This window comes from Pseudophryne corroboree, chromosome 2 (genome assembly GCF_028390025.1).
Source record: "Pseudophryne corroboree isolate aPseCor3 chromosome 2, aPseCor3.hap2, whole genome shotgun sequence".
In the NCBI taxonomy this organism is placed as follows: domain Eukaryota; kingdom Metazoa; phylum Chordata; class Amphibia; order Anura; family Myobatrachidae; genus Pseudophryne; species Pseudophryne corroboree.
Window position 1 is genome coordinate 145,114,696 of NC_086445.1, and position 27,141 is coordinate 145,141,836.

Consider the following 27,141-nt stretch of genomic DNA (forward strand, 5'->3'; position numbering starts at 1 on the left):
CTACGGACTAAGAGAAAAGTATTTACCGGTAGGTACCAAAATCCAATTTTTTCGTAGCATTTGCGATAGTAGTAGACATCCTCTGATTATAGCCAGTATTTGTAGTTATATTATTCATAAGTGCTGAAGGCATCCTCTTTTTTTTTCTACTTCATTTAGTAGGGACCCTGCTTCTCCTCTATAAGGGCCCTGGATGCCTCCAAACAATACTGAACCAAGAACAACAAGACTAGAGCGAGCGCCAGGTCCATCTCCATTTTATGAAAATGTTTTAAGGAAAAAAATTAACTACATATAGATACATAGGAGGAGATTCAATTGTTTGAAAAGTCAGTTGGGTGTCTGTTTTTTCCTATCTAATAGACAGGAAAAAGCAGACACCCAACCGACTTTTCAAACATTTGAATTTCCCTTGTAGAATTTGATGACCGATAAGAACCACATGGCCCATCTAGTCTGCCCTAAACACGTGTACATGCACACACTTACATACTAGGGTTAATTTGTTTTGTTGGGAGCCAATTAACCTTCCACTATATTTTTGGATTGTGTGAGGAAACCGGAGGAAACTCACGCAAGCATGGGGAAAATATACAAACCTGGCACAGTTAGGGCCATGGTGGGAATCAAACCCATGACGTAATGTCTCTTACTTCACAGGCAATACATTGTTCTGAGCAATGTATTTGACACAGGCTGAAGGAATTTACTTTTAAGATATTTGTTTTACTGATGTGCAAATGTATTGTTCCCATTACTTTGTCTGCAGCCTCCTCTCCTTTATTATTATTATTATTATTATTTTCTCTAACGTCCTAGTGGATGCTGGGGACTCCGTCAGGACCATGGGGATTAGCGGCTCCGCAGGAGACAGGGCACAAAAATAAAGCTTTAGGATCAGGTGGTGTGCACTGGCTCCTCCCCCTATGACCCTCCTCCAAGCCTCAGTTAGGTTTTTGTGCCCGTCCGAGCAGGGTGCAATCTAGGTGGCTCTCCTAAAGAGCTGCTTAGAAAAAGTTTTTAGGTTTTTTATTTTCAGTGAGTCCTGCTGGCAACAGGCTCACTGCATCGAGGGACTTAGGGGAGAGAAGTCAACTCACCTGCGTGCAGGATGGATTGGCTTCTTAGGCTACTGGACACCATTAGCTCCAGAGGGATCGAACACAGGCCCAGCCATGGAGTCCGGTCCCGGAGCCGCGCCGCCGACCCCCCTTGCAGATGCCGAAGATGGAAGAGGTCCAGAAGCAGGCGGCAGAAGACTTTTCAGTCTTCCTGAGGTAGCGCACAGCACTGCAGCTGTGCGCCATTGTTGTCAGCACACTTCACACAGCGGTCACGGAGGGTGCAGGGCGCTGGGGGGGCGCCCTGGGCAGCAATGTATAATACCTTTTTATGGCTAAAAAATACATCACATATAGCCCTTGAGGCTATATGGATGTATTTAACCCCTGCCAGATCTCACAAACTCCGGAGAAGAGCCCGCCGAAATAGGGGGCGGGGCTTATTCTCCTCAGCACACAGCGCCATTTTCCTGCTCAGCTCCGCTGTGAGGAAGGCTCCCAGGACTCTCCCCTGCACTGCACTACAGAAACAGGGTAAAACAGAGAGGGGGGGCACTTTTTTTGGCGATATTACTATATTTAAGCTGCTATAAGGATACAACACTTATATAGGGTTGTTCCCATATATATTATAGCGCTTGGGTGTGTGCTGGCAAACTCTCCCTCTGTCTCCCCAAAGGGCTAGTGGGGTCCTGTCTTCAATAGAGCATTCCCTGTGTGTCTGCTGTGTGTCGGTACGTGTGTGTCGACATGTATGAGGACGATGTTGGTGTGGAGGCAGAGCAATTGCCGGTAATGGTGATGTCACCCCCCAGGGAGTCGACACCGGAATGGATGGCTTTGTTTATGGAATTACGTGATAATGTCAGCACATTACAAAAATCAGTTGACGACATGAGACGGCCGGAAAACCAGTTAGTACCTGCCCAGGCGTCTCAGACACCGTCAGGGGCTGTAAAACGCCCTTTACCTCAGTCGGTCGACACAGACCCAGACACGGACACTGAATCTAGTGTCGACGGTGAAGAAACAAACGTATTTTCCAGTAGGGCCACACGTTATATGATCACGGCAATGAAGGAGGCTTTGCATATCTCTGATACTACAAGTACCACAAAAAGGGGTATTATGTGGGGGGTGAAAAAACTACCTGTAGTTTTTCCTGAATCAGAGGAATTGAATGATGTATGTGATGAAGCGTGGGTTAACCCAGATAGAAAAGTGCTAATTTCAAAAAAGTTATTGGCATTATACCCTTTCCCGCCAGAGGTTAGGGCGCGCTGGGAAACACCCCCTAAGGTGGATAAGGCGCTCACACGCTTATCAAAACAAGTGGCGTTACCGTCTCCTGATACGGCCGCCCTCAAGGATCCAGCTGATAGGAGGCTGGAAACTACCCTAAAAAGTATATACACACATACTGGTGTTATACTGCGACCAGCCATCGCCTCAGCCTGGATGTGCAGTGCTGGGGTGGTCTGGTCGGATTCCCTGACTGAAAATATTGATACCCTGGATAGGGACAGTATTTTACAGACTTTAGAGCAATTAAAGGATGCTTTTCTTTATATGCGAGATGCTCAGAGGGATATTTGCACTCTGGCATCGAGAGTAAGTGCGATGTCCATATCTGCCAGAAGAAGTTTATGGACACGACAGTGGTCAGGTGATGCGGATTCCAAACGGCATATGGAAGTATTGCCGTATAAAGGGGAGGAATTATTTGGCGTCGGTCTATCGGATTTGGTGGCCACGGCAACTGCCGGGAAATCCACCTTTTTACCTCAGGCCCCCTCCCAACAGAAAAAGACACCGTCTTTTCAGCCGCAGTCCTTTCGGTCCTATAAGAAGCGGGCAAAAGGACAGTCATATCTGCCCCGAGGCAGAGGAAAGGGTAAGAGAGGGCAGCAAGCAGCTCCTTCCCAGGAACAGAAGCCCTCCGCGGGTTCTGCAAAGCCCTCAGCATGACGCTGGGGCTTTACAAGCGGACTCAGGAACGGTGGGGGGTCGACTCAAGAATTTCAGCGCGCAGTGGGCTTGCTCACAGGTGGACCCCTGGATCCTGCAGGTAGTATCTCAGGGTTACAGGTTGGAATTCGAGAAGTCTCCCCCCTCGCCGGTTCCTAAAGTCTGCTTTGCCAACGTCTCCCTCAGACAGGGCGACGGTATTGGAAGCCATTCACAAGCTGTTTTCTCAGCAGGTGATAGTCAAGGTACCCCTCCTACAACAGGAAAAGGGGTATTACTCCACGCTATTTGTGGTACCGAAGCCGGACGGCTCGGTAAGACCTATTCTAAATCTGAAATCTTTGAACCTGTACATACAAAAATTCAAGTTCAAGATGGAATCACTCAGAGCAGTGATAGCGAATCTGGAAGAAGGGGACTTTATGGTGTCCCTGGACATAAAAGATGCTTACCTGCATGTCCCAATTTGCCCTTCACATCAAGGGTACCTCAGGTTCGTGGTGCAAAACTGTCATCATCAGTTTCAGACGCTGCCGTTTGGATTGTCCACGGCACCTCGGGTCTTTACCAAGGTAATGGCCGAAATGATGATTCTTCTGCGAAGAAGAGGCGTATTAATTATCCCTTACTTGGACGATCTCCTGATAAGGGCAAGGTCCAGAGAACAGCTGGAGGACGGAGTAGCACTAACCCAAGTAGTGCTGCAACAACACGGGTGGATTCTGAATTTTCCAAAATCTCAGTTGACCCCGACAACACGTCTGCTGTTCCTGGGAATGATTCTGGACACGGTTCAGAAAAAGGTGTTTCTTCCGGAGGAGAAAGCCAAGGAGTTATCCGAACTTGTCAGGAACCTCCTAAAACCAGGAAAAGTGTCTGTGCATAAATGCACAAGAGTCCTGGGAAAGATGGTGGCTTCTTACGAAGCAATCCCATTCGGCAGATTCCACGCACGAACTTTTCAGTGGGATCTGCTGGACAAATGGTCCGGATCGCATCTGCAGATGCATCAGCGGATAACCTTATCGCCACGGACAAGGGTGTCCCTTCTGTGGTGGTTGCAGAGTGCTCATCTGTTAGAAGGCCGTAGATTCGGCATACAGGACTGGGTCCTGGTGACCACGGATGCCAGTCTGAGAGGCTGGGGAGCGGTCACACAGGGAAGAAACTTCCAGGGAGTATGGTCAAGCCTGGAGATGTCTCTTCACATAAATATACTGGAGCTAAGAGCGATTTACAATGCTCTAAGCCTGGCAAAACCCCTGCTTCAGGGTCAGCCGGTGTTGATCCAGTCGGACAACATCACGGCAGTCGCCCACGTAAACAGACAGGGCAGCACAAGAAGCAGGAGAGCAATGGCAGAAGCTGCAAGGATTCTTCGCTGGGCGGAAGATCATGTGATAGCACTGTCAGCAGTGTTCATTCCGGGAGTGGACAACTGGGAAGCAGACTTCCTCAGCAGACACGATCTACACCCGGGAGAGTGGGGACTTCATCCAGAAGTCTTCCACATGATTGTGAACCGTTGGGAAAAACCAAAGGTGGATATGATGGCGTCTCGCCTCAACAAAAAACTGGACAGGTATTGCGCCAGGTCAAGAGACCCTCAGGCAATAGCTGTGGACGCTCTGGTAACACCGTGGGTGTTCCAGTCAGTGTATGTGTTTCCTCCTCTGCCTCTCATACCCAAAGTACTGAGAATTATACGGCAAAGGGGAGTAAGAACGATACTCGTGGCTCCGGATTGGCCAAGAAGAACTTGGTACCCGGAACTTCAGAAGATGCTCACGGAAAATCCGTGGCCTCTACCTCTAAGACGGGACCTGATTCAGCAGGGACCGTGTCTATTCCAAGACTTACCGCGGCTGCGTTTGACGGCGTGGCGGTTGAACGCCGAATTCTAAGGGAAAAAGGCATTCCAGAAGAGGTCATTCCTACACTGGTTAAAGCCTGGAAGGAGGTGACTGCACAACATTATCACCGCATTTGGAGAAAATATGTTGCGTGGTGTGAGGCCAGGAAGGCCCCCACGGAGGAATTTCAATTGGGTCGATTCCTACATTTCCTGCAAACAGGATTGTCTATGGGCCTCAAGTTGGGGTCCATTAAGGTTCAGATTTCGGCCCTGTCGATTTTCTTCCAGAAAGAATTGGCTTCAGTTCCTGAAGTCCAGACTTTTGTAAAAGGAGTACTACATATACAGCCCCCGGTTGTGCCCCCAGTGGCTCCGTGGGACCTTAATGTAGTTTTGGATTTTCTCAAATCCCATTGGTTTGAGCCACTCAAATCGGCGGATTTGAAATATCTTACATGGAAAGTAACCATGCTACTGGCCCTGGCTTCAGCCAGGAGAGTGTCAGAATTGGCGGCTTTATCGTATAAAAGCCCATATCTGATTTTCCATTCGGACAGGGCAGAACTGCGGACGCGTCCTCATTTTCTGCCTAAGGTGGTGTCAGCGTTTCACCTGAACCAGCCTATTGTGGTGCCTGCGGCTACTAGCGATTTGGAGGATTCCAAGTTGCTGGACGTTGTCAGGGCATTGAAAATATATATTTCAAGGACGGCTGGAGTCAGAAAATCTGACTCGCTGTTTATACTGTATGCACCCAACAAGCTGGGTGCTCCTGCTTCTAAGCAGACGATTGCTCGTTGGATTTGTAGCACAATTCAACTTGCACATTCTGTGGCAGGCCTGCCACAGCCTAAATCTGTCAAGGACCATTCCACAAGGAAGGTGGGCTCATCCTGGGCGGCTGCCCGAGGGGTCTCGGCATTACAACTCTGCCGAGCAGCTACGTGGTCGGGGGAGAACACGTTTGTAAAATTCTACAAATTTGATACCCTGGCTAAAGAGGACCTGGAGTTCTCTCATTCGGTGCTGCAGAGTCATCCGCACTCTCCCGCCCGTTTGGGAGCTTTGGTATAATCCCCATGGTCCTGACGGAGTCCCCAGCATCCACTAGGACGTTAGAGAAAATAAGATTTTACTTACCGATAAATCTATTTCTCGTAGTCCGTAGTGGATGCTGGGCGCCCATCCCAAGTGCGGATTGTCTGCAATACTTGTACATAGTTATTGTTACAAAAAAATCGGGTTGTTCTTGTTGTGAGCCGTCTGTTCAGAGGCTCCTACGTTGTCATACTGTTAACTGGGTTCAGATCACAAGTTGTACGGTGTGATTGGTGTGGCTGGTATGAGTCTTACCCGGGATTCAAAATCCTTCCTTATTGTGTACGCTCGTCCGGGCACAGTATCCTAACTGAGGCTTGGAGGAGGGTCATAGGGGGAGGAGCCAGTGCACACCACCTGATCCTAAAGCTTTATTTTTGTGCCCTGTCTCCTGCGGAGCCGCTAATCCCCATGGTCCTGACGGAGTCCCCAGCATCCACTACGGACTACGAGAAATAGATTTATCGGTAAGTAAAATCTTATTATTATTATTATTATTATTATTATTATTATCATCATCATCATTATCCTTATATGGCCCCACAAAAGATCCACAGCACTCAATTAGAGTACATAAACAAGTAAACAAAACAAGAAGACTGACTGACTTACAGTTCAAGTACAGGATCTATAAACATAGCTGCATCAGCAGATGACACTGAAATAAGTATCAGGTGGCAGAAAACAGAGTGATTTGGTGCCGTGGATTGGAGTATGAAAGTATGAAGGGAGATTATGAAAGAGAAGGAATAGCACATGACTGAAGAGGGCCCTGCTTGCGAGAGCTTGCATTCTAAATGGGCAGGGCAGACAAACGGGTGACACAGATGGGGTAGACAGCGAGGGTGGAACAGAGGGCTTAGAATGAGAGTTTGGTGAAGAAGTGGGTGTTGAGAGCCTGTTTGAGGTTTTGTAAAGTGGTGGAGAGTCTGAGGGAGAGAGGTAGAGAATTCCAGAGAAAGGAAGCAGCATATGCAAAGTCTTGGAAGTAGGAGTGGGAGGAAGTAATTGACCTACTCCTGTCTGTCAGTGATCGCCGCCTGTACTACCATTTGATTACTACCTCTCGCTCCCATCTTCAAGACTTCTCCAATGAACATTCTACTGGTCTGTCAGGTTCTCCTTCAACTCCTGTTTGCTTCAAGCACTCCCTCCTAAACTTATTCACTCAAGTCTACCAGACTACACTTAAGGGGGGTACACACGGAGAGATCCGTGCTTAAATTCTAAGCAATCTGACTGTGTGTATGCCCATAGAGATTGCGATGCGTGGCCCCGATCGTCGCTATCGCTGACTCTAGATTTGGCATACATGCCTGCCAAATCTAGTTTGATCGCTCATTTCACCTGGGTGAAATGAGTGGACCCCCGTAACACCCCTAGCCCCCCTCGCTCAGCCCACATAGTGCTGTGCTGAACGTTCTGTGCTAGATCGCTCAGAACACATCACCCTCGTGTGTACGAGGCTTTAATCACTACTACTTTATCTACTTGGTGTCTCAGTGCCACCTTTTCTCCCCTTAAATGCTAAAAGTACAGGATGGGCATAATTAAACATCTGTAACTTGATGTAACAACCAGAATGTCGCCTCATTTGGTATGGAGGTTAAGTAGGACATGGAAAGCAAGATTAAAGGAAACCAAAAAAATTTTTTTTTAAATCCGCAACAGGTGGAATATAGAATGTAAAATGTGAAAACATTTGTTCCTTTTTACATTCCTCTGTCGGTGTCTTTTTGTACTAAAATAATTTTTCCCATGTCCTAATTAGTCTCCCTTCAAATTTGGGGACATTCCATTCTGGTAGTTGGATACAGCTACGGTCTCTCTAAACAGGATACATTTAATTATGGTCACCCTGTTTTCTTGGTTCTGATTAGTAATATCAGAAATCTGGTGCCAGCGTAACGGTAGTTTTTCATAACCTACAGTAAGTTTTAAATACTATCTCACACAATCAAGAAGTTGCAAATGATGTACACTATGTAGACAAAAGTGATTAGACACTGACAGCAAATTGATCGAGATTTTATTACGTCAGTACTTTGTAGGTCCACTACATGCAGTGATTACTGCAGACACCCTTCTTGGCAAACTTTTCTCAAGTTCCTGAACAATAGCAGGCTTTATGTTTTGCCATTCTGCCTGATGTACAGTGACCATCTATGAAAATTAAGAAGGTTGAGTCAGTCTAGAATGCACCTGTTGCTCCAGTTTGTCCCAGATGTTCCCTGTGGGGTTAAGATTGCCTCAATACACCATGCAGCAGGAGATGCCTGGCGTAAGTCAGCCAGCAGCTCTGCTAACGCCAGGTGACTCCATCCCCCCCCCCATATCATCTTGATATTGCTATGTGACTAGGGGGTCTATTCATGAAGCAGTAAAAAGAGTGTAGAAGTGAGCCAGTGAAATCAGCTGCTCTATATAATTTTTAAGCTATTTGGGATACATTTACAGTATAAAAACTAGAGATGAGCGGATTCGGTTTTACTCGGATTTACTCGGTTCTCAAAACGGCATCTTATTGGCTCACGGATGTCACGTGTTTTGGATAGCCAATCAGATGCCGTTTTGAGAACCGAGTAAAACCGAATCCGCTCATCTCTAATAAAAACACTGCAGCTCCGGCGCTATGGGGGGGGGGGGGGGGGGGGGGGGGAGCTACCTCAGAGCGGGACCAGCGGTATTTTGGCGTCTTCCTCCTGACACTCAGAAAATAGAAAATGCTGGAAAACTGGTACAGGGTGTAGCAAAGGGGGAGAGCTGCTGTTGTACACAATCTGTGTCCTATAAAGGGCAGTAATCGTAGATGTTTCACTGTGATATAACAGCTTACAGCCTCACTGGGGCTGTGTAGCTTGGGTGTGCTGGTCTCCTGTTTCTCTAACTCCCTCTCACATACAGTAAGGGCAGGCTTGCTAAGTTATTACTTGTCTGTGTGTATGTAATTGTGCTTTACTGTGAACATGGGTAAACACAAACTATGCAGTGTGTGCCACACCAGATTCTCTCCCTTATCATCTGATTCTGTATCATGTGAACAATGCAGCCAATCTTCACAACTCAGTGAGGGGGCTGGGGGAGAGGGCAAGAGCCTTCCTGGCTAGGTGCCATTAAAACTATGATGTCTGATATGTCATCACAACTCACTGCTAATGCTCAAAAAATTCAGCTACTCCAGCAGGCAGTTGCAGGCCTAGCTGCCAGAGCAGATGTTACACAGCCCCCCTCTCTAACTCAGGACCACAAAAGCATGGTTTACATGCTCTACTCTCTGATTCAGATGAAGATATACAGGAGGATGGGAAGGACTTGGATCCCGTTAGTGGAGATTCCACTTCTGCTGGGGGTATTGAAACCCTCATTCTGGCTATATGGGACGTGTTAAAACTCCCTCTAGAGGGCGCTGCGTCATAGCAGTCATATCTCATGCGTCCTAGAGGATACTGGGGTTCCATTTAGTACCATTGGGTATAGACAGGTACACTAGGAGCCATGGGCACTTTAAGAATTTGATAGTGTGGGCTGGCTCCTCCTATGCCCCTCCTACCAGACTCTGTTTAGAAAATGTGCCCGGACGTGCCGGTCACTCTTATGGAAGCTCCTGAAGAGTTTTCTGCATTTATTTTATATGCTTGTTGTTTCAGGCAGGACTGGTTGGCACCAGCCTGCCTGCTTCGTGGGATTTAAGGGGGGGGATGGCGGAGCGGCGCGGCCCAACCTCTTGAAGGGTTAATGGCCCCGTTCCCTGCTGACAGGACACCGAGCTCCTGAGGGAACTATTCGCAAGCCTCACCAGGGCGGCTGTACATTCCCGCAGGACGCTGCCACCCCTAACGGAGCCAGAAGAATGAAGAGTGGTGAGTACTAAGCCGGCGTCACGGCTAGCGGGTCGCCGGCCATTATGACGGCATGAGGGTGTGGAGACGCACGGCTTCTAGCCGGGGCAGAATGCGTCTCCAGACACAGTACACAGCTGCATCTCAGTACACTGTACACAGTACCCACACTGGCAAAAACAGCCTTAAAATGGTTTTCTCTCCATTTTAAGTACCAGGGGCGGGGCTTCACTATGATAGGATCCAGCAGCTCACCAGCGCCATTTTCCCTCTACAGTGGACACAGGCGCTGACTGACAGGGACACGCAGCTCCTCGGGAGTGACTCCACATTACCTCAGCGGTACCAGAGGGTCATAGCAGGGATGGGGGAGCGATTTATTAGTGTACTTAGGGGGTAATTCCAAGTTGATCGCAGCAGGAAATTTTTTAGCAGTTGGGCAAAACCATGTGCACTGCAGGGGCGGCAGATATAACGTGCAGAGAGAGATAGATTTGGGTGTGGTGAGTTAAATCTGCAATCTAAATTGCAGTGTAAAAATAAAGCAGCCAGTATTTACCCTGCAAGAAACAAAATAACCCACCCAAATCTAACACTCTCTGCAAATGTTATATCTGCCCCCCCTGCAGTGCACATGGTTTTGCCCAACTGCTAAAAAATTTCCTGCTGCGAACAACATGGAATTACCCCCTTAGTCCCCTATCAGGGTACTTAGTCTGCGACCTTGCTAAGCTTGGCATTAGCGATAAGTGCGCGGTGGGGGCTGTCTCCAAATAAATGTCTCCCTGAAGGGCTCTTTGTGGGTTAATTGTTGCTTAACCTTTTCCTGAGTGTGTGTGTGTGTATGCTGTCACATTTACATTATGTCAGGCAAAGAGTGTGTTCTTGTACAGCAGAGTGTTCCTCTTCACCAGGGGGCTCACTACTGGGTACTAAGGGCAGTGCACCTTCCCAGAATAGCGGGGCTGAACCGGAATGGGTTAATTCCATTAAGGGAATGATTTCAAATATTTCTATAAAAGTATCCTGCAATGAGAAAGAGAAATACTTAAGACAGACTGTGGATGAGTTTATGAGTAGAGACTCAATCCCCTCCCATTTGTCCGCAAAACTATCTCTGGCTCTTATCCTGCAGTCTGACGCTGACGGGTCAGACATGGAGGAGGGAGAGGTGGATTTGGAAGGGGGGGATGCTACTCTGTCACAGGGAATAGAGGCTCTTATTGAGGCCATCAGAGATGATCTGCAAATTCCTGATAAGGTGTCAGAGGAGTGTTAGGAATCTTATTTTAATGTAAAAAAGAAGTCTTCAGTAATTTTTCCTACGTCAAAGGAATTGAATACCCTGTTTGAAGAACTGTGGGTTAATCCTCATAAGAAATGTAAAATCCCTAAAAGGTTCCTCTCATCTTTTCCTCTGGAGGATAGGAAAAAATGGGAAAATCCACCGATAGTGGACGCATCAGTCTCTGGGCTGTCAAGAAAAATTGTATTACCTGTCCCTGGTGCAGCCTCCCTAAAAGATATGGCTGATCGTAAAATTGAAACTACACTCAAATCATTGTACACAGCTGCTGGGGTGGCACAGAGACCCATTATTGCATGTGTGTGGATCACAAAAGTCATTGCTAAATGGTCAGGTAACCTAATTGAGGGGTTAGATTCCTTGTCTGGGGGATGGGGGGGGGGGGTTGTTTTACTCCTGCTGCATGTACAGGACTCTGCGAACTTTATGGTGGAAGCTATAAAAGAGATTGGTTTGCTTAATGCACGCACCACCGCTATGGCTGTGTCAGCACGCAGGGGCTTGTGGCTATGCCGGTGGACTGCTGATGTGGACTCCAGGAAAGGCGTGGAAGGCCTACCATTCACAGGAGAGGCCTTGTTTGGAGACTAACTAGACAAATGGATCTCCAAAGCTCCTGCGGGTAAGTCTACGTATCTTCTTTCCGCAGCTCCCCCAGCCAGGTAAGCTTATTCAGCTTGAAATTTACAGTCCTTTCGGACAGCCAAGTTTAGGGGAAAATCCAGAGGTGCTTCTACGGCCTCCAGAGGTGCAAGAGGTAAACCAAGCAAACCAGCAACTGCAGGTGCTCCGTAACAGAGCTCAGGCTCTGCTTCCTCAAAGCCTTCAGCATGACGGACCGCGAGGCCTGGAGGACTGTCAGATGGGAGCTCGACTAAAGTTCTTAAGTCGCATCTGGTCAAGTTCGTGCCGGGATCCATGGGTAATAGATCTTATTTCCCAGGGCTACAGACTGGAGTTCCAAGAGCTCCCACCTCACAGATTCTTGAAATAAGGATTACCAGCTTCAAAAGAGGCAAGTATAACTTTACAGCAGGCCATCCATAAACTGGTACAGACTCAAGTCATTGTTCCAGTTCCACCTCATCTACACAACAAGGGGTACTATTCCGATTTGTTTGTAGTATTGAAACCGGACGATTCGGTACAACCAATTCTTAACCTCAAGTCCTTGAACCCGTTCTTAAGAGTGGTCAGGTTCAAGATGGAGTCTCTGAGAGCAGTGATCTCAGGTCTGGGGGAAGGGGAATTCCTAGTGTCCCTGGATATCAAGGGTGCGTACCTTCACATTCCGATCTGTCCGCCTCATCGGGCTTATCTACAGTTTGCACTACAGGACTGTCACTGCCAGTTCCAGGCCCTGCCATTTGGTCTCTCTACGGCACCGATGGTGTTCACCAAAGTGATGGCAGAGATGATGTTTCTACTCCGCAAGCAGGGAGTGAACATGATTCCGTGCCTGGACGATCTTCTGATAAAGGCGTCGTCCAGGGAGAGGTTGCTGGACAGCATTGGCCTCTCAACCAAACTTCTCTAGGATCACGGGTGGATTCTGAACCTTCCGAAATCTCTGCAAGAGCCAACACGGAGGCTCCAGTTCTTGGGAATGATACTGGACACGGAGTCTCAGAAAGTGTTCCTTCCATTGGAAAGGCATTGGTAATCCAGTCAATGGTTTCGGATGTCCTGAAGCCAACCCGAATATCGGTGCATCTATCCATTCGCCTTCTGGGGAAAATGGTGGCTTCTTACGAGGCGCTTCAATACAGAAGGTTTCACACAAGACCCTTCCAGCTCGATCTGTTGGACAAATGATCCAGATTGCATCTTCACATGCACCAGAGAATACGTCTGTCGCCAAAAGCCAGGAACTCCCCTCTGTGGTGGGTACAGACCTCGCACCTCGTCGAGGGTCGGAGGTTCGGAATTCAGGACTGGATCCTGTAAACCTCGGACGCAAGCCTTTGAGTTTGGGTAGCAGTCAGTTTCAAGAAAGATGATCAAGTCAGGAAGTCATCCTTCCAGTCAACATTCTGGAACTTGGGGCCATATACAACGCCCTTCTGCAGGCCTCTTATCTTCAGGGTTGGGCTTTTCAAGTCCAGTCGGACAATATGACGGCAGTGACATACATAAACCGACAGGGCGGAGCGAAAAGCAGAGCAGCAATGTCAGAGGTGTCAAGAATTCTCCTTTGGGCAGAAAAAAAACGCTCTGTCGTTGTCCGTGGTCTTCATTCCGGGAGTGGACAACTGGGAAGCAGGCTTCCTCAGCAGACACGACCTGCACCCGGGGGAGTGGGGCCTTTACCCGTAAGTGTTCAAGTGCTTGACACGTCGGTGGGGATATCCACAAATCAACATGATGGCCTCTTGTCTTAACAAGAAGCTCAATCGGTATTGTTGCAGGTCGAGAGACCCACAGGCGGTGGCGGTAGACACTCTGACGACTCTATGGGTCTATCAGATGGTGTACGTGTTTCCTCCACTTCCTCTGATCCCAAGAATTCTCAAAAGAATAAAAAGGGAAAAGGTTCAAGCAATACTCATTGCTCCGGACTGGCCAAGAAGGGCCTGGTACGCAGACCTTCTGGAGATGCTCTTCGAGGATCCGTGGCCTCTACCTCTTCGTGAGGAACTTCTGCGACAGGGCCCGTTCGTCTATCAGGACTTACGAAGAGGGATCCCTAATAAAGTTTTCTTGACTATGATCCAAGCCAGAAAGGTGATAATGTCTAAACATTACCACCGTATTTGGAAGAAATACGTCTCTTGGTGTGAGAGCAGAACTTATTCAACCAATCTATTGTGGTTCCGATTGTCACCGACGCGTCCACTGCTTCAAAGTCTTTGGATGTTGTGAGGGCTTTGAAGGTATACATAAAGAGGACAGCTCGTCACAGGAATTACGACTCACTATTCGTCCTATATGATCCCAATAAAATTGGGTGTCCTGCTTCAAAGCAGACAATTGCACGTTGGATCAGGCTCACTATTCAGCATGCTTATTCCACAGCATGCTTGCTGGATCCAAAATCTGTATATGCCATCTCTACTAGGTCGGTGGGTTCTTCCTGGACGGCTGCCTGGGGTGTCTCGACTTTACAGCTCTGCTGAGCAGTTACTTGGTCAGGTTCGAACACGTTTGCTAAGTTCTACAAGTTCGATAGTTTGGTCAATCAGTTCTGCAGAAAACTCATCACTCTCCCACCCGGTTAGGGAGCTTTGGTACATCCCCATGGTACTAAATGGAACCCCAGTATCCTCTATGACGTAAGAGAAAATAGGATTTTAATTACCTACCGGTAAATCATTTTCTTGTAGTCCGTAGAGCATACTGGGTGTCCGCCCGGTGCTTCGTTCTTCCTGCACTGTTACTTGGTTAAGTATTGTTGGTTCAGCTGTTGCTGTTTCTGTTTAAAGTTGGGTTAGCATAGCTTTCCTCTGTTTTGTGTGTGCTGGTTCGGAATCTCACCACTATCTTTATCTGTCCTTCTCAAAGTATGTCCGTCTCCTCGGGCACAGTTTCTTAGACTGAGTCTGGTAGGAGGGGCTTAGAGGGAGGAGCCAGCCCACACTATCAGTGCCTATGGCTCCTTGTGGACCCGTCTAAACCCCATTGTACTAAATTAAACCCCAGTATCCTCTACGGACTATGAGAAAAGGTTTTACCGGTAGGTAATTAAAATCCTATTTTTTCTTTACACAGAACAAGCCTAATGTCACTTTCCCTGATTCTGCAGAGTTAGATGACTTATTCAAATTAGCCTGGAAAAATCCATACAAAAAATACGAAGTGTCAAAAAAGAATTTTGCACACTTTCCCATTTGCGCCTGAAGGTAGAAAATTCTGGAAAGAACCCCCGGGGGTTGACGTATCAGTGTCTCAACTGTCTAAAAATGCGGTGCTGCCTGCCCCAGGCTCTCTTTCCATAAAGAACCCTGGGGACAGAAAAATAGAAACTACACTACAGTCTATCTACACAGCAGCAGGTGTATCACAAAGGCTGGTCATAGCGGGTTGCTGGATGACCCATGCCATTCATACGTGGGCTTCTCAAATTCAGGAGGTCCTCTCAGGGGATATGCCTCTGGTCACTACGGTGAATCTCCTGAAACACTTTCAGGACACTGCACGCGTCCTGTGTGACTCGCTCAAGAAGATGGGCAATATTAATGCTATGACCTCTGCCATGGCAGTGTCGGCGCGCAGGGCCGTGTGGTTGCGTCAATGGATAGCGGATGCAGAGTCCAAGCGCAGTGTGGAATCTCTCCCCTTTTCTTGGGAATGGCTTTTCGGGGTTGAGTTGGATATGTGGATTTCTAAGGTTACTTCGTGGAAATCCACACTTCTCCCCTCTGGGGCCCCAACCGGCTAGGTGTTCCTACCCGAGGGCCGTCTGTTCAGTCCTTTCGGTCTAACAGATTTCAATCTAGGGCCGGAGGTGCCTCCAATGCTGCTAGAGGCACCAGAGGTAAGACAAAAACACCTACAAACACCGGTTCTCAGGAACAGAGCACCAGTTCTGCTTCCACTAAGTCCTCAGCATGACTGTGCCCACCCACCCCGAGGGGATCTCTAGGTGGGAGCTCGACTGCGTCACTTGAGCCGCGTCTGGGAGAGTACCTGCCAGGTTACCTGGGTCAAGGACCTCATTACTCAGGGCTACAAGCTGGAGTTCGACGGTGCTCCTCCCCAACAATTTTTCAAATCAAGCTTACCAGCTTTGGAGGATACGCAAGTTACGTTGCAAAAGGCCATCCAAAAGTTGGTCCAGTCGTCACGTCATTGTTCCAGTACCAATACAACTATGAGGAAAGAGTTGGACGGTTCGGTAAGGCCCATTTTGAATCTAAAGTCTATGAACCCTACCTAAAGGTTTTCAAGTTCAAAATGGAATCCTTGTGAGCAGTGATTGCGGGCCTCAAAGAACAGGAATTCATGGCCTCCCTGGATATCAAGGATGCCTATCTCCATATTCCGATTAGGCCACCTCATCAGGCTTATCTGAGGTTTGCCCTACTAGATGATCACTACCAATTCCAGGCACTACCCTTCGGCCTGTCCACAGCTCCAAGGGTCCAGGTAATGGCAGAGATGATGTTTCAGCTCCGGGTCCAGGGGGTCAGTGTTGTCCCTTACCTGGACGATCTCCTAATAAAAGCAAGATCCAGGGAGCTTTTATTGCTCCATATCGACCGCATGGGTGGATTCTCAATTTACAGTAGTCCTACCTGGAGCCAACTCAGCGGCTCCTGTTCCTGGGTATGTTACTGGATACTGTGGGCCAGAAGGTGTTCCTCCCAGAGAACAAAGCCAGAACACTTCAGGAGATGGTCCGCATAGTTCTCCGTCCTGCTCAAATATCCATCCATCTTTGCATAAGATGGTTGGGGAAGATGGTTGCCTCATACGAGGCGATCCAATATGGGAGGTTCCATGCCAGAACATTTCATTTGGATCTCCTGAGCAAGTGGTCCAGATTACATCTTCAGATGCATCGAATGATACAGCTGTCATCTTAGGCTAGGATTTCCCTCCTGTGGTGACTGCAGTCTTCCAATCTCCTGGAATGCCGGAGTTTCGGGATACTAGATTGGATCCTCCTCACGACGGTTGCGAGTCTGAGAGGATGGGGAGCTTTCATCCAAGGGGCTCAGTTCCAGGGCAGGTGGTCAGCCCACGAAGCCCTCCTTCCAATCAACATTCTGGAACTTTGGGCGATCTACAATGCTCTGCTCTAGGCTTCTACCTAGGGATCACGCGATCCAGGTACAGTCTGACAACGCCACAGCAGTGGCGTACATCAATCGACAAGGAGGGACAAAAAGCAGGGCCTGCATGCGAGGTGTCAAAAATACTCTTCTGGGCAGAAAGAAATGCAAGAGCAATGTCTGCAATCTTCGTTCCGGGAGTAGACACCTGGGAAAGCGGACTTCCTGAGTCGACACGATCTTCACCCGAGAGAGTGGGGGTTCCACCATCAGGTGTTTCAGCAGATCATCGTCCAGTGGGGCTTCCCACAAATAGACATGATGGCTTCTCGACTCAACAAGAAGCTTCATTGGTATTGCTCCCGAACCAGGGACTGTCAGGCAAGGGCAGTGGTTGCACTGATGTCTCCTTGGCCTTACTGGCTGGGTCTGCCTGTTTTCTCCAATTCCGTTCCTCCCAAGGTGCTAAAGTGAATCAGAAATCAAGGAGTGCAGGCAATGCTGATTGCCGCGGATTGGCCTCGGAGGGCGTGGTACGGGGATCTTTTGGACATGTCCATCAAAGAACCTTGGCCTCTACCACTAAGAAGAGATCTTCAACAAGGACCGTTCGTCTACCCGGACTTACAGCAACTTCCTTTGATGGCATAGAGGTTGATCAGAACATCCTAGCTCACAAGGGCCTTTCCTGAAAGGTCATTACTACCATAGTTCAGGCCAGGAAACCTGTGACGTCAAAACACTATCATCATATCTGGAGAAGATCTGCCTCTTGGTGCGAGGACTTCACGTATCCGCCTGCTGAGTTCAACTTGGGGCATTTCCTGCAGGCTGTTGTGGACAAGGGCTTACGTCTGGGTTCCATTGAGGTCCAGATTTCAGCTCTCTCCATCTTCTCCAAAAAGAAATTGGCAATGTTGCCAGAAGTTTAGACTTTTTTGCAAGGGGTACTTCACATACAACCTCCTTTTGTGCCGCCCACTGGGATTTAAATGTTGAGTGAGAGTTTCTACAGTCCTCCTGATTTGAACCACTGATGACGGTAGAAGACAAGTACCTCATGTGGAAAATGGTCATGTTTTTGGCCCTGGCTTCTGCTAAGCGTGTCTCAGAATTGGGGTCCTTATCGTGTAAAAGTCCCTACTTGGTCTTTTACGAGTACAGAGCGGAGCTCAGGACTAGACAGCAGTTCCTGACGAAGGTCGTCTCTGCATTCCACATAAATCAACCTATTGTGGTTCCGTCAGGTTCTGGCACTTCTGCTCCTCCGGAGGCATTGGATGCGGTGCGAGCCTTGAAGATCTATGTTAAGAGAATTGCTCTGATTAGAAAGACTGATTTCCTGTTCGTGCTGTATGATTTGCAGAAAAAGGGTTGCCCTGCTTCGAAGCAATACATTGCTCGTTTGCTTAGGCTTACTATATAACAGGCCTGTGTGTCTGCAGCCATGCCTGTTCCACAGTCTCTGAAGGCCCACTCTACAAGATCGGTGGTCTTCCTGGGCGGCTGCCCGTAGAGTCTCGCCCTTGCAACTATGCCGAGCTGCTACCTGGTCGGGGAAGAACACCTTTTGTGACGTTCTACAGGTTTGATACCCTGGGCAAAGAGGATACCCAGTTTGGGCACAGTGCTGCAGACGTCTCCGCACATTCCCGCCCGTTCTGGAAGCTTTGGGACGTCCCCATCGTAATAAGTCTCCCCAATATCCCTTATGGATGCTAGAGAAAATAGGATTTTAATTACCTACCGTTAAATCCTTTTCTCGTACTCCATAATGGATATTGGGCGGCCGCCTCGGTGCGTTTACTTTTCTGCAGGTTCTTGTTATGTAGTTACCTATTCAGCTGTTGCTGCTGTTGTTACCAGCCGTTGCTGGTTGTTTTAGGTTTGTCTTATGCTGGTGTGTAAATCTCACCACCCTTTGTTATCATGTTCCTTCTCTCATATATGTCCTTTCTCCTTTGGGCACATTTTTACCTATAACTCCCTGTGGGAGGGGGCATAGAGGGTAGGAGCCAGCACACCCAGTGAATAAATGTAAAGTGCACCGGCTCTATTGGACCCCGTCTATACCCATCGTGCTAAGTCTCCACAATATCCTTTATGGACGTCGAGAAAAGGATTTACTGGTCGGTAATTAAAATCCTATTTTTTCTTACATTGGTGCAAGTATAGTTTAAGAGTAAAGACTACTGCTCTAACACCCTTGTAAAGCTAATGATGGCAGGAAGGAGCAATATGTCGCTCCAACCTTTATTACCTCACTCAGTGTGTGCCCATGTAATTTATCTTCTGGTTACACATCACGTCAATGTGTACCAGGAATAAGAATGCTTGAGAATAACTAACATTCCTCATTAATCATAAGTAATTTAACTTTCCCCTATGTTTCTTGACTAACCGAAAACCATAGAGACTCTGGAGTAAATCCATATGAACATGATGGGGCATAGAAACCCCACACAGATGCTTTACAGTGCATAGTCATATTATAAAATGTAGTTCTTTATGATACCACAGAAGCATTACACACATGCAAACACGTTTTATCAGAAAGCCTGTTAAATACATCTAGCCTCAATATGAATTGTACGTGTATGCTGCGCTATGCAGTGTAGCGGCTTTTTTTCCGTGCGTATGTAAGTCTTAACTGCAATTGGATGAGTCAAACCCACCTCAGGAGACTGCAGTGATTTATATGCGACACTTGTCAGAATATATATATAATGCACAAAGAACTTGGAGTGAAAAAAAAATGCAGCAAGTACACACCTGTAGAATTTTCTGAAAACCATAATTGGGGGGATGGAGTTAAGTGAATGTTTTTATTTTAAGGGTCCTATGCAGACTCGTATTAACCACTTGCCTGGCACGGTCGCATCTGATGCGACCACACCAGCAAGTGTTTAACTGACCTGGTCGCATTGGATGCGACCAGTCAGTTAAACAGTGTTAGCAGCAGCAGGAAAAAAAAACTTCCCTCCGCTGCTGCTCCTGCCTCCCCGCACCCTCCCCTCAGTGCTGCCGATCAGCACGGCTGAATCCGCCACCCAGCGGCTGCAGACAATGGCAACCTCTGGGAAAGTGTAAAACAAACCGCCACCCCCAGAAACCCCCTGTGTACCTGGCAGCTATTCTGGGGATAAAAAGTAATGTTGTGATGTTACCAATGTTCCCGGATGTTTGTTTGAGAAAAAAAAAATGTCTCCCTCCCCCCCCCGCCCCCCTAAACTAAAATCATTATGCATAAGGTTAAATCCATGTTCTTCACCTATTTCACTCATAAAACCCCCCAACAATTTCGGAGCAGTATTTGGGGGGGGGAAATCGTGCGTTAATTAGTGAAACTTTAAATTTAATTTAGTATTTTTGTATGTATGGTGCACCAAATTTCTGGAAACCACCAGCTATCAAACAGTTGTGTTTTGTTTTTGTTTTTTTTTTGTCTTTTAAGCCACCTTGAAAGTATTTACTATAGTAATTTTGAGTACTGGAGATGATTTGATAGAAATTTTATATTTTTCTTCATGTGCTCATGCAACGGTTGGGTATAGGATCCTGTCTGTCAGAATACTGATGCCGGGACCTCAACTGCCAGTATGCCGGCAGGGGTCCCGAGTGCAACGAAGCCCCTTACGGGCTCGCTGCGTTTACCACACTGCAGGCTCGTGGCTCGCTGCGCTCACCACAGGTTCTATTCCCACTGCATGGGTGAAGTGAACACCCAGGATTGAGAATAGCTGTGGCGGTGCAGTCGTGATCCCGGTGTCTGTCTTCTGACCGCCAGGTTCCTGACTACGTCCCGATGCAACAGTTGTTCAGTTAGTAGCTATAAGATCATTTGGAAAATAGGGTTTTTTTTGTTTTTGTTTTTCTTACAATTTTGACATATTTTCAATTTTTCAATGTATTCTCCCTCCCCCGCCCATAAAAAAAAAAAAGTCCTTTTATGTCTTTTGTGTGTATAAACAATTCAAATAACAATTCTGTGTAAATAGAGTACATATATAATAATGCATCCAACAGATGCATTTAACTACAGTCTTCTGGTTTTAGTTTTACTATCCTTGCGTCACTAATCTGTGCTGTTGGTGCCCCTGTTCCTTCCATTCTATAACTCGTGCACCATTCCATTACTAACACTGACACTGCACCTAGACCAGGCATTCTCAACGTCTGTCCTCAAGGCACACTAATAGGCCCTACACACTGGCCGATACTACTGAAATACATGAACGATCTCGTTCATATCTTTGAGTGTGTAGGCACCAATGATGAACGATGTGCGGCCCCGCGTTTGTTCATCATTGGTGCCTGCTTGTTTAAACATTCAAGCCAATATGGACAATCTCGTCCATATTAGCTTGCACTGCTATGAAGCCGGGTGACGGGGGGGGAGTGAAGAAACTTGACTCACCCTGCTGCCGGTTTGGCCGTATTGGCTGTTAGGCACCTCGGCGGCACATTGCCGTGTGTGTAGAACCCTTAACAGTGTTGATTTTAGTGCTATCCAGGCTTCAGCACTGATGGTTAAATCAAAATAACTGGGCACTTAAGTCACCTGTGCTCAAGCATGAATATCATTAAAACCTGGACTGTTAGCGTGCCTTAAGGTCTGAGGTTGGGAATGCCTGCCCTGGACACATTCTTACAGTGAAAAGACCACATGGTCTGACATGATCAACATACTCAACTACTGCTGCTGTAGTACGCATTCAAGTAATCTGTTAAACTAATATTTAGGGGACTCATGAATGCGTGATACCATATGATCTCTTTATAGTACTGAAAAACACATTTATATATCAAACTAGAATACATGCTTCTTACAGTGTAGTTCTGGATTATAAAATCATGCTGTGTAATGGCTTTCTGATGGTTACCTTCCCATCGTTTTTCTTCTCTACAGTGGAGAGTCAGAAAAGAAGCCATGATGGGTCTGGCTCAGATCTATAAGAAGTATGCCTTGCAGGCGGAAGCTGGAAAAGAGTCTGCCAAACAGATTTCCTGGATAAAAGATAAGCTGCTGCATATATATTACCAGAACAGTATTGATGATCGGTAAGTGGCTTGTTTCTGTGTGTGTGGTGTTTTTTTGTTGTTGTTGTTTTTTGTGTGGCTATGGCAGTAGTTTCCAAACTGGGTTCCAGCCACTTGCAAGGGTGCCTTGGATTGGTGAACCAGGACCGATTCATATTCTTTATGGTCAATGTAATAGTAAAAAAAAAAAACAGTGCTTGTGGCTTCCCGTCATAAAATGAGTGGACAAACAGAACCGAATCTTGTCATTCACACAACTGAACCTAAGGATGACATACAAACACTGTTTACTTAATATTTTTTCTCTTACGTCCTAGAGGATGCTGGGGACTCCGTAAGGACCATGGGGTATAGACTGGCTCCGCAGGAGATATGGGCACCTAAAAGAACTTTCTAGTATGGTGTGCACTGGCTCCTCCCTCTATGCTCCTCCTCCAGACCTCAGTTAGATCTTGTGCCCAGAGGAGATAGGGTGCATTACAGGGAGCTCTCCTGAGTTTTCTGTGAAAATAATTTTGTTAGGTTTTTTATTTTCAGGGAGCTCTGCTGGCAACAGACTCCCTGCATCGTGGGACTGAGGGGAGAGAAGCAGACCCACTTCTTAAGAGTTTAAGGGCTCTGCTTCTTAGGCTACTGGACACCATTAGCTTCAGAGGGAGTCAGAACACAGGTCTCACCCTGGGGTTCGTCCCGGAGCCGTGCCGCCATCATCCTCACAGATGCCGGAAAAAAGAAGCCGGGTGAATATTAGAAAAGAAAGAAGACGTCAGGCGGCAGAAGACTTCAGATCTTCCTGAGGTAAGCTCCCACATAACACACACACACACATGGCACTGATGGGCGCAGGGGGGGTGCACTGGGCAGCAATAAACCTCGTTTTGGCACAAAAGGATGTTATTAGGCTGCTGAGGCAGTAAATAAATGATTTCCCGCAATTATTTTCAGATACAGAATGGGACCGAAGCCCGCCGCTGGAGGGGGCGGAGCTTGATCCCTCAGCACTAACCAGCGCCATTTTCTCCACAGAAGCTGCAGAGAACGCTGGCTCCCCGGACTCTCCCCTGCTGAAGAGCTCAGAGGGCTGAAAAAAGAGAGGGGGGCACATAATTGGCGCAGTGAGTGGGGGAAAACAAAATTATATATATATATATATATATATATACATATACACACATATACACATGCGCTGTCTGGGTTTTCCTGGGTCAGTTTGGCGCTGGTGTGTGCTGGCATACTCTCTCTCTGTCTCTCCAAAGGGCCTTCTTTAGGGAATTGTCCCCTTATAGTTATATCCCAGTGTGTGTGGGGTGTCGGTACGTGTGTGTCGGCATGTCTGAAGCGGAAGGCTTATTCAAAGAGGAGGTGGAACAGATGAGTGGTGTGTCACAGTCGGCGGTGCCGACTCAGGATTGGATGAATATGTGGCATATGTTAAATGCAAGTGTAGCTTCACTACATAAAAGGCTGGACAAAGCAGAGTCCAGGGTGTCGACAGGTGTTCAATCTACGGATGGCACCGACTCACTGGACCCGTCGGGGTCTCAGAAACGTCCCTTCTCACAAATAGAGGACACAGATACCGACACGGACTCTGATTCCAGTGTCGACTATGATGAAGCAAGATTGCACCCCAGGGTGACAAAGTATTCAGTGCATGATTATTGCAATAAAAATCACTGATGAGCCCTCGGTGCCCGACACGAGGATAAACATGTTTAAGGGAAGGAAACAGGTTATGAATTTTCCTCCTTCCCATGAACTAAATGAGTTATGTGAAAAAGCTTGGGAAACTCCAGATAAGAAGCTGCAGATTCCCAAAAGGGTTCTTATGGCATACCCTTTCCCTACACAGGACAGGGTACGTTGGGAATCCTCTCTCACAGTGGACAAAGCATTAACACGCCTTTCCAAGAGGCGCTACCGTCCCCTGACACAGCGGCCCTCAAGGACCCTGCGGACCGCAGGCAGGAGACTACATTAAAGTCTATTTACACACATACTGGTACTTTGCTTAGACCGGCAATTGCGTCGGCATGGGTATGTAGTGCAGTAGCAGCGTGGACAGATACCCTGTTGGCTGATCTGGATAACCTTAATAGGGATACAATTATGTTAACATTAGCTCATATTAAGGACGCAGTCTTATATATGAGGGACGCTCAAAGAGACATTGGATTACTGGGTTCGAGAGCCAATGCTATGGCTATTTCGGCAAGAAGAGCCTTATGGATCCGCCAATGGACTGGGGATGCAGAATCAAAAAGGCATATGGAGGTTTTACCTTGATGTATTGTTTGGGGACGGCCTCGCGGACCTGGTCTCCACAGCTACCGCGGGTAAGTCTACCTTTTTACCTTTTGTTCCCCAACAGCAAAAGAAACCTCCACAATATCCGATGCAATCCTTTCGGTCGCATAGATCCAGAAGAGGTCGGGGCTCCTCTTTCCTCGCCAGAGGTAAGGATAGAGGCAAGAGGACACCTGCTGCGGCTAGTTCCCAAGAGCAGAAGTCCTCCCTGGCTTCCGCTAAGTCCACCGCATGACGCTGGGGCTCCCCTGCGGGAGTCCGCACAGGTGAGGGCACGCCTTCGACTATTCAGCCAAGTCTGGGTTCAGTCAGACGTGGACCCTTGGGTGATAGAAATAGTCTCCCAGGGTTACAAGCTGGAATTCGAAGAGGTGCCCCACGTCGATTTTTCAAGTCGGCCTTACCAGCTTCTACCCCAGAACGGGAAGTAGTGCTAGCTGCAATTCAAACGCTGTGTCAACAGCGAGTGGTTATCAGGGTTCCCCTGAGCCAACAGGGAAAAGGGTATTATTCAACCCTATTTGTGGTCCCGAAGCCGGATGGTTCGGTGAGGCCCATTTTAAATCTAAAATCCCTAGACCTGTACTTGAAAAGATTCAAATTCAAGATGGAATCGCTCCGAGCGGTGATAGCCTGCCTGGAAGGGGGGGATTTTATGGTGTCACTGGACATAAAGGATGCTTACGTTCATGTCCCCATATATCCTTCTCATCAGGAGTACCTGAGATTCGCGGTACAGGATGGTCATTATCAGTTTCAGAAAATGATGGTGATCCTGCGCAAGCAAGGAGTCACGATTATCCCATACTTGGACGATCTCCTGATAAAAGCGAGGTCAAGACAACTACTGGAGAACGTGTCACGCTCTCAGAGAGTGCTTCAGGAACAGAGTTGGATTCTCAATCTGCCAAAGTCACAGTTGGTTCCGACAACTCGACTGACGTTCCTAGGCATGATAGTGGACATGGAACAAAAGTTTTCCTCACGTGGGAAAAAGTCCAGGACCTCCAGAAAATGGTCCGAGACCTGCTAAAGCCAAAAAGAGTGTCAGTTTATCAATGCACTCGGGTTCTGGGGAAAATGGTGGCAACTTACGAGGCCATTCCCTTCGGCAGGTTCCATGCAAGGACATTTCAATGGGATCTTCTGGACAAATAGTCCGGGTCCCATCTACAAGTAAAAAAAAAAATAACAACACTGTCCCCCAGGGCCAGGGTGTCTCTTCTATGGTGGCTGCAAAGTGCTCACCTTCTAGAGGGTCGCAGGTTCGGCATTCGGCTCTGCATCCTGGTAACCACGGACGCGAGCCTCCGAGGATGGGGAGCAGTAACCCAAGGAAGAAATTTTCAGGGACTGTGGTCAGACCAGGAGTCCTGTCTACACATCAACGTGTTGGAACTAAGGGCCATATTCAACGGCCTTCGACAAGTGGAGGGTCTTCTTCGCAACCTACCGGTACTGATTAAAACGGACAATGTCACAGCAGTGGCTCATGTGAACCGCCAAGGCGGGACAAAAAGCACAGTCGCAATGGCGGAAGCCACCAGGATATTTCGCTGGGCGGAAAATCACGTAAGCGCTCTGTCAGCAGTCTTCATTCCGGAGCAGACTTCCTCAGCAGACACGATCTCCATCCAGGAGAGTGAAGACTTCATCAAGAAGTCTTTGCAGAGATAACGAGTCTCGGGGGGAGTTCCTCAAATAGACATGATGGCGTCACGCCTCAACAAGAAGATGCAGAGGTATTCTGCCAGGTCCCGGGACCCTCAGGCAATAGCAGTAGACGCTCTGGTAACACCATGGGTATTCCAGTTGGTCTATGTGTTTCCTCCTCTTCCTCTCATCACAAAAGTGTTGAGGATCATAAGACAAAAAGAGTACAGACAATTCTCATTGTTCCCGACTGGCCTCGAAGGGCCTGGTACTCAGATCTTCAGGAGATGCTCACAGAAGATCCTGGGCCTCTTCCTCTGAGAGAGGACCTGTTACAGCAGGGGCCCTGTCTGTTCTAAGACTTACCGCGGTTATGTTTGACGGCATGGCGGTTGAACGCCGACCCCTAGCTGAGAAGGGTATTCCGGAGGATGTCATACCTACTCTAATAAAGGCTAGGAAGGAGGTGACGGCAAAACATTATCACCGTATCTGGCGGAAATATGCCTCTTGGTGTGAAACCAAGAATGCTCCTACGGAAGATTTTCATCTGGGTCGTTTTTCTCCACTTCCTACAGACAGGAATGGATATGGGCCTAAAGTAAGGATCCGTTAAAGTACAGATTTCGGCCCTGTCGATATTCTTTCAGAAGGAATTGGCTTCTCTTCCAGAAGTCCAGATTTTGTAAAGGGAGTGCTACACATCCTGCCTCCTTTTGTGCCCCCAGTGGCACCATGGGACCTGAACGTGGTGTTACAGTTCCTTAAATCACACTGGTTTGAACCCCTTCAAACGGTGGAGTTGAAGTTCTCACCTGGAAGGTGGTCATGTTGTTGGCCTTGGCATCTGCAAGGCGTGTGTCAGAATTGGCGGCCTTGTCTCACAAGAGCCCTTGCTTGATTTTTCATGTGGATAGAGCAGAAGTGAGGACTCGTCCTCAATTTTTACCTAAGGTGGTGTCTTCATTTCATATGAAACAACCTTAAGTGGTGCCGGTGGCTACGAGTGACTTGGAGGATTCCAGGTCCCTGGATGTAGTCAGGGCCTTAAAGATTTATGTAGCCAGGACGGCTAGAATTCAGAAAACAGAAGCATTGTTTGTCCTGTATGCTGCCAACAAGATTGGCACGCCTGCTTCGAAGCAGACTATTGCGCGCGGGATCTGTAACACGATTCAGCAGGCTTATGTTACGGCTGGATTGCCGTTTCCGCATTCAGTAAAGGCCCATTCCACTAGGAAGGTGGGCTCTTGGGCGGCTGCCCGGAGCGTCTCGGCATTACCGAGCAGCGACTTGGTCG

At 47.8% G+C, this 27,141-nt stretch overlaps 1 protein-coding gene across 1 annotated transcript in view; it reads left to right on the forward strand.

Moving 5' to 3' along the window:
• PDS5B (PDS5 cohesin associated factor B) overlaps window positions 1-27,141 on the forward strand; it is a 340,516-nt gene that overhangs the window by 142,142 nt on the left and 171,233 nt on the right. Inside the window, exon 12 of the mRNA XM_063951787.1 lies at window positions 21,751-21,902. Coding sequence (XP_063807857.1) covers window positions 21,751-21,902 — 152 coding nt within the window. The remainder of the gene's footprint in view (window positions 1-21,750; window positions 21,903-27,141) is intronic.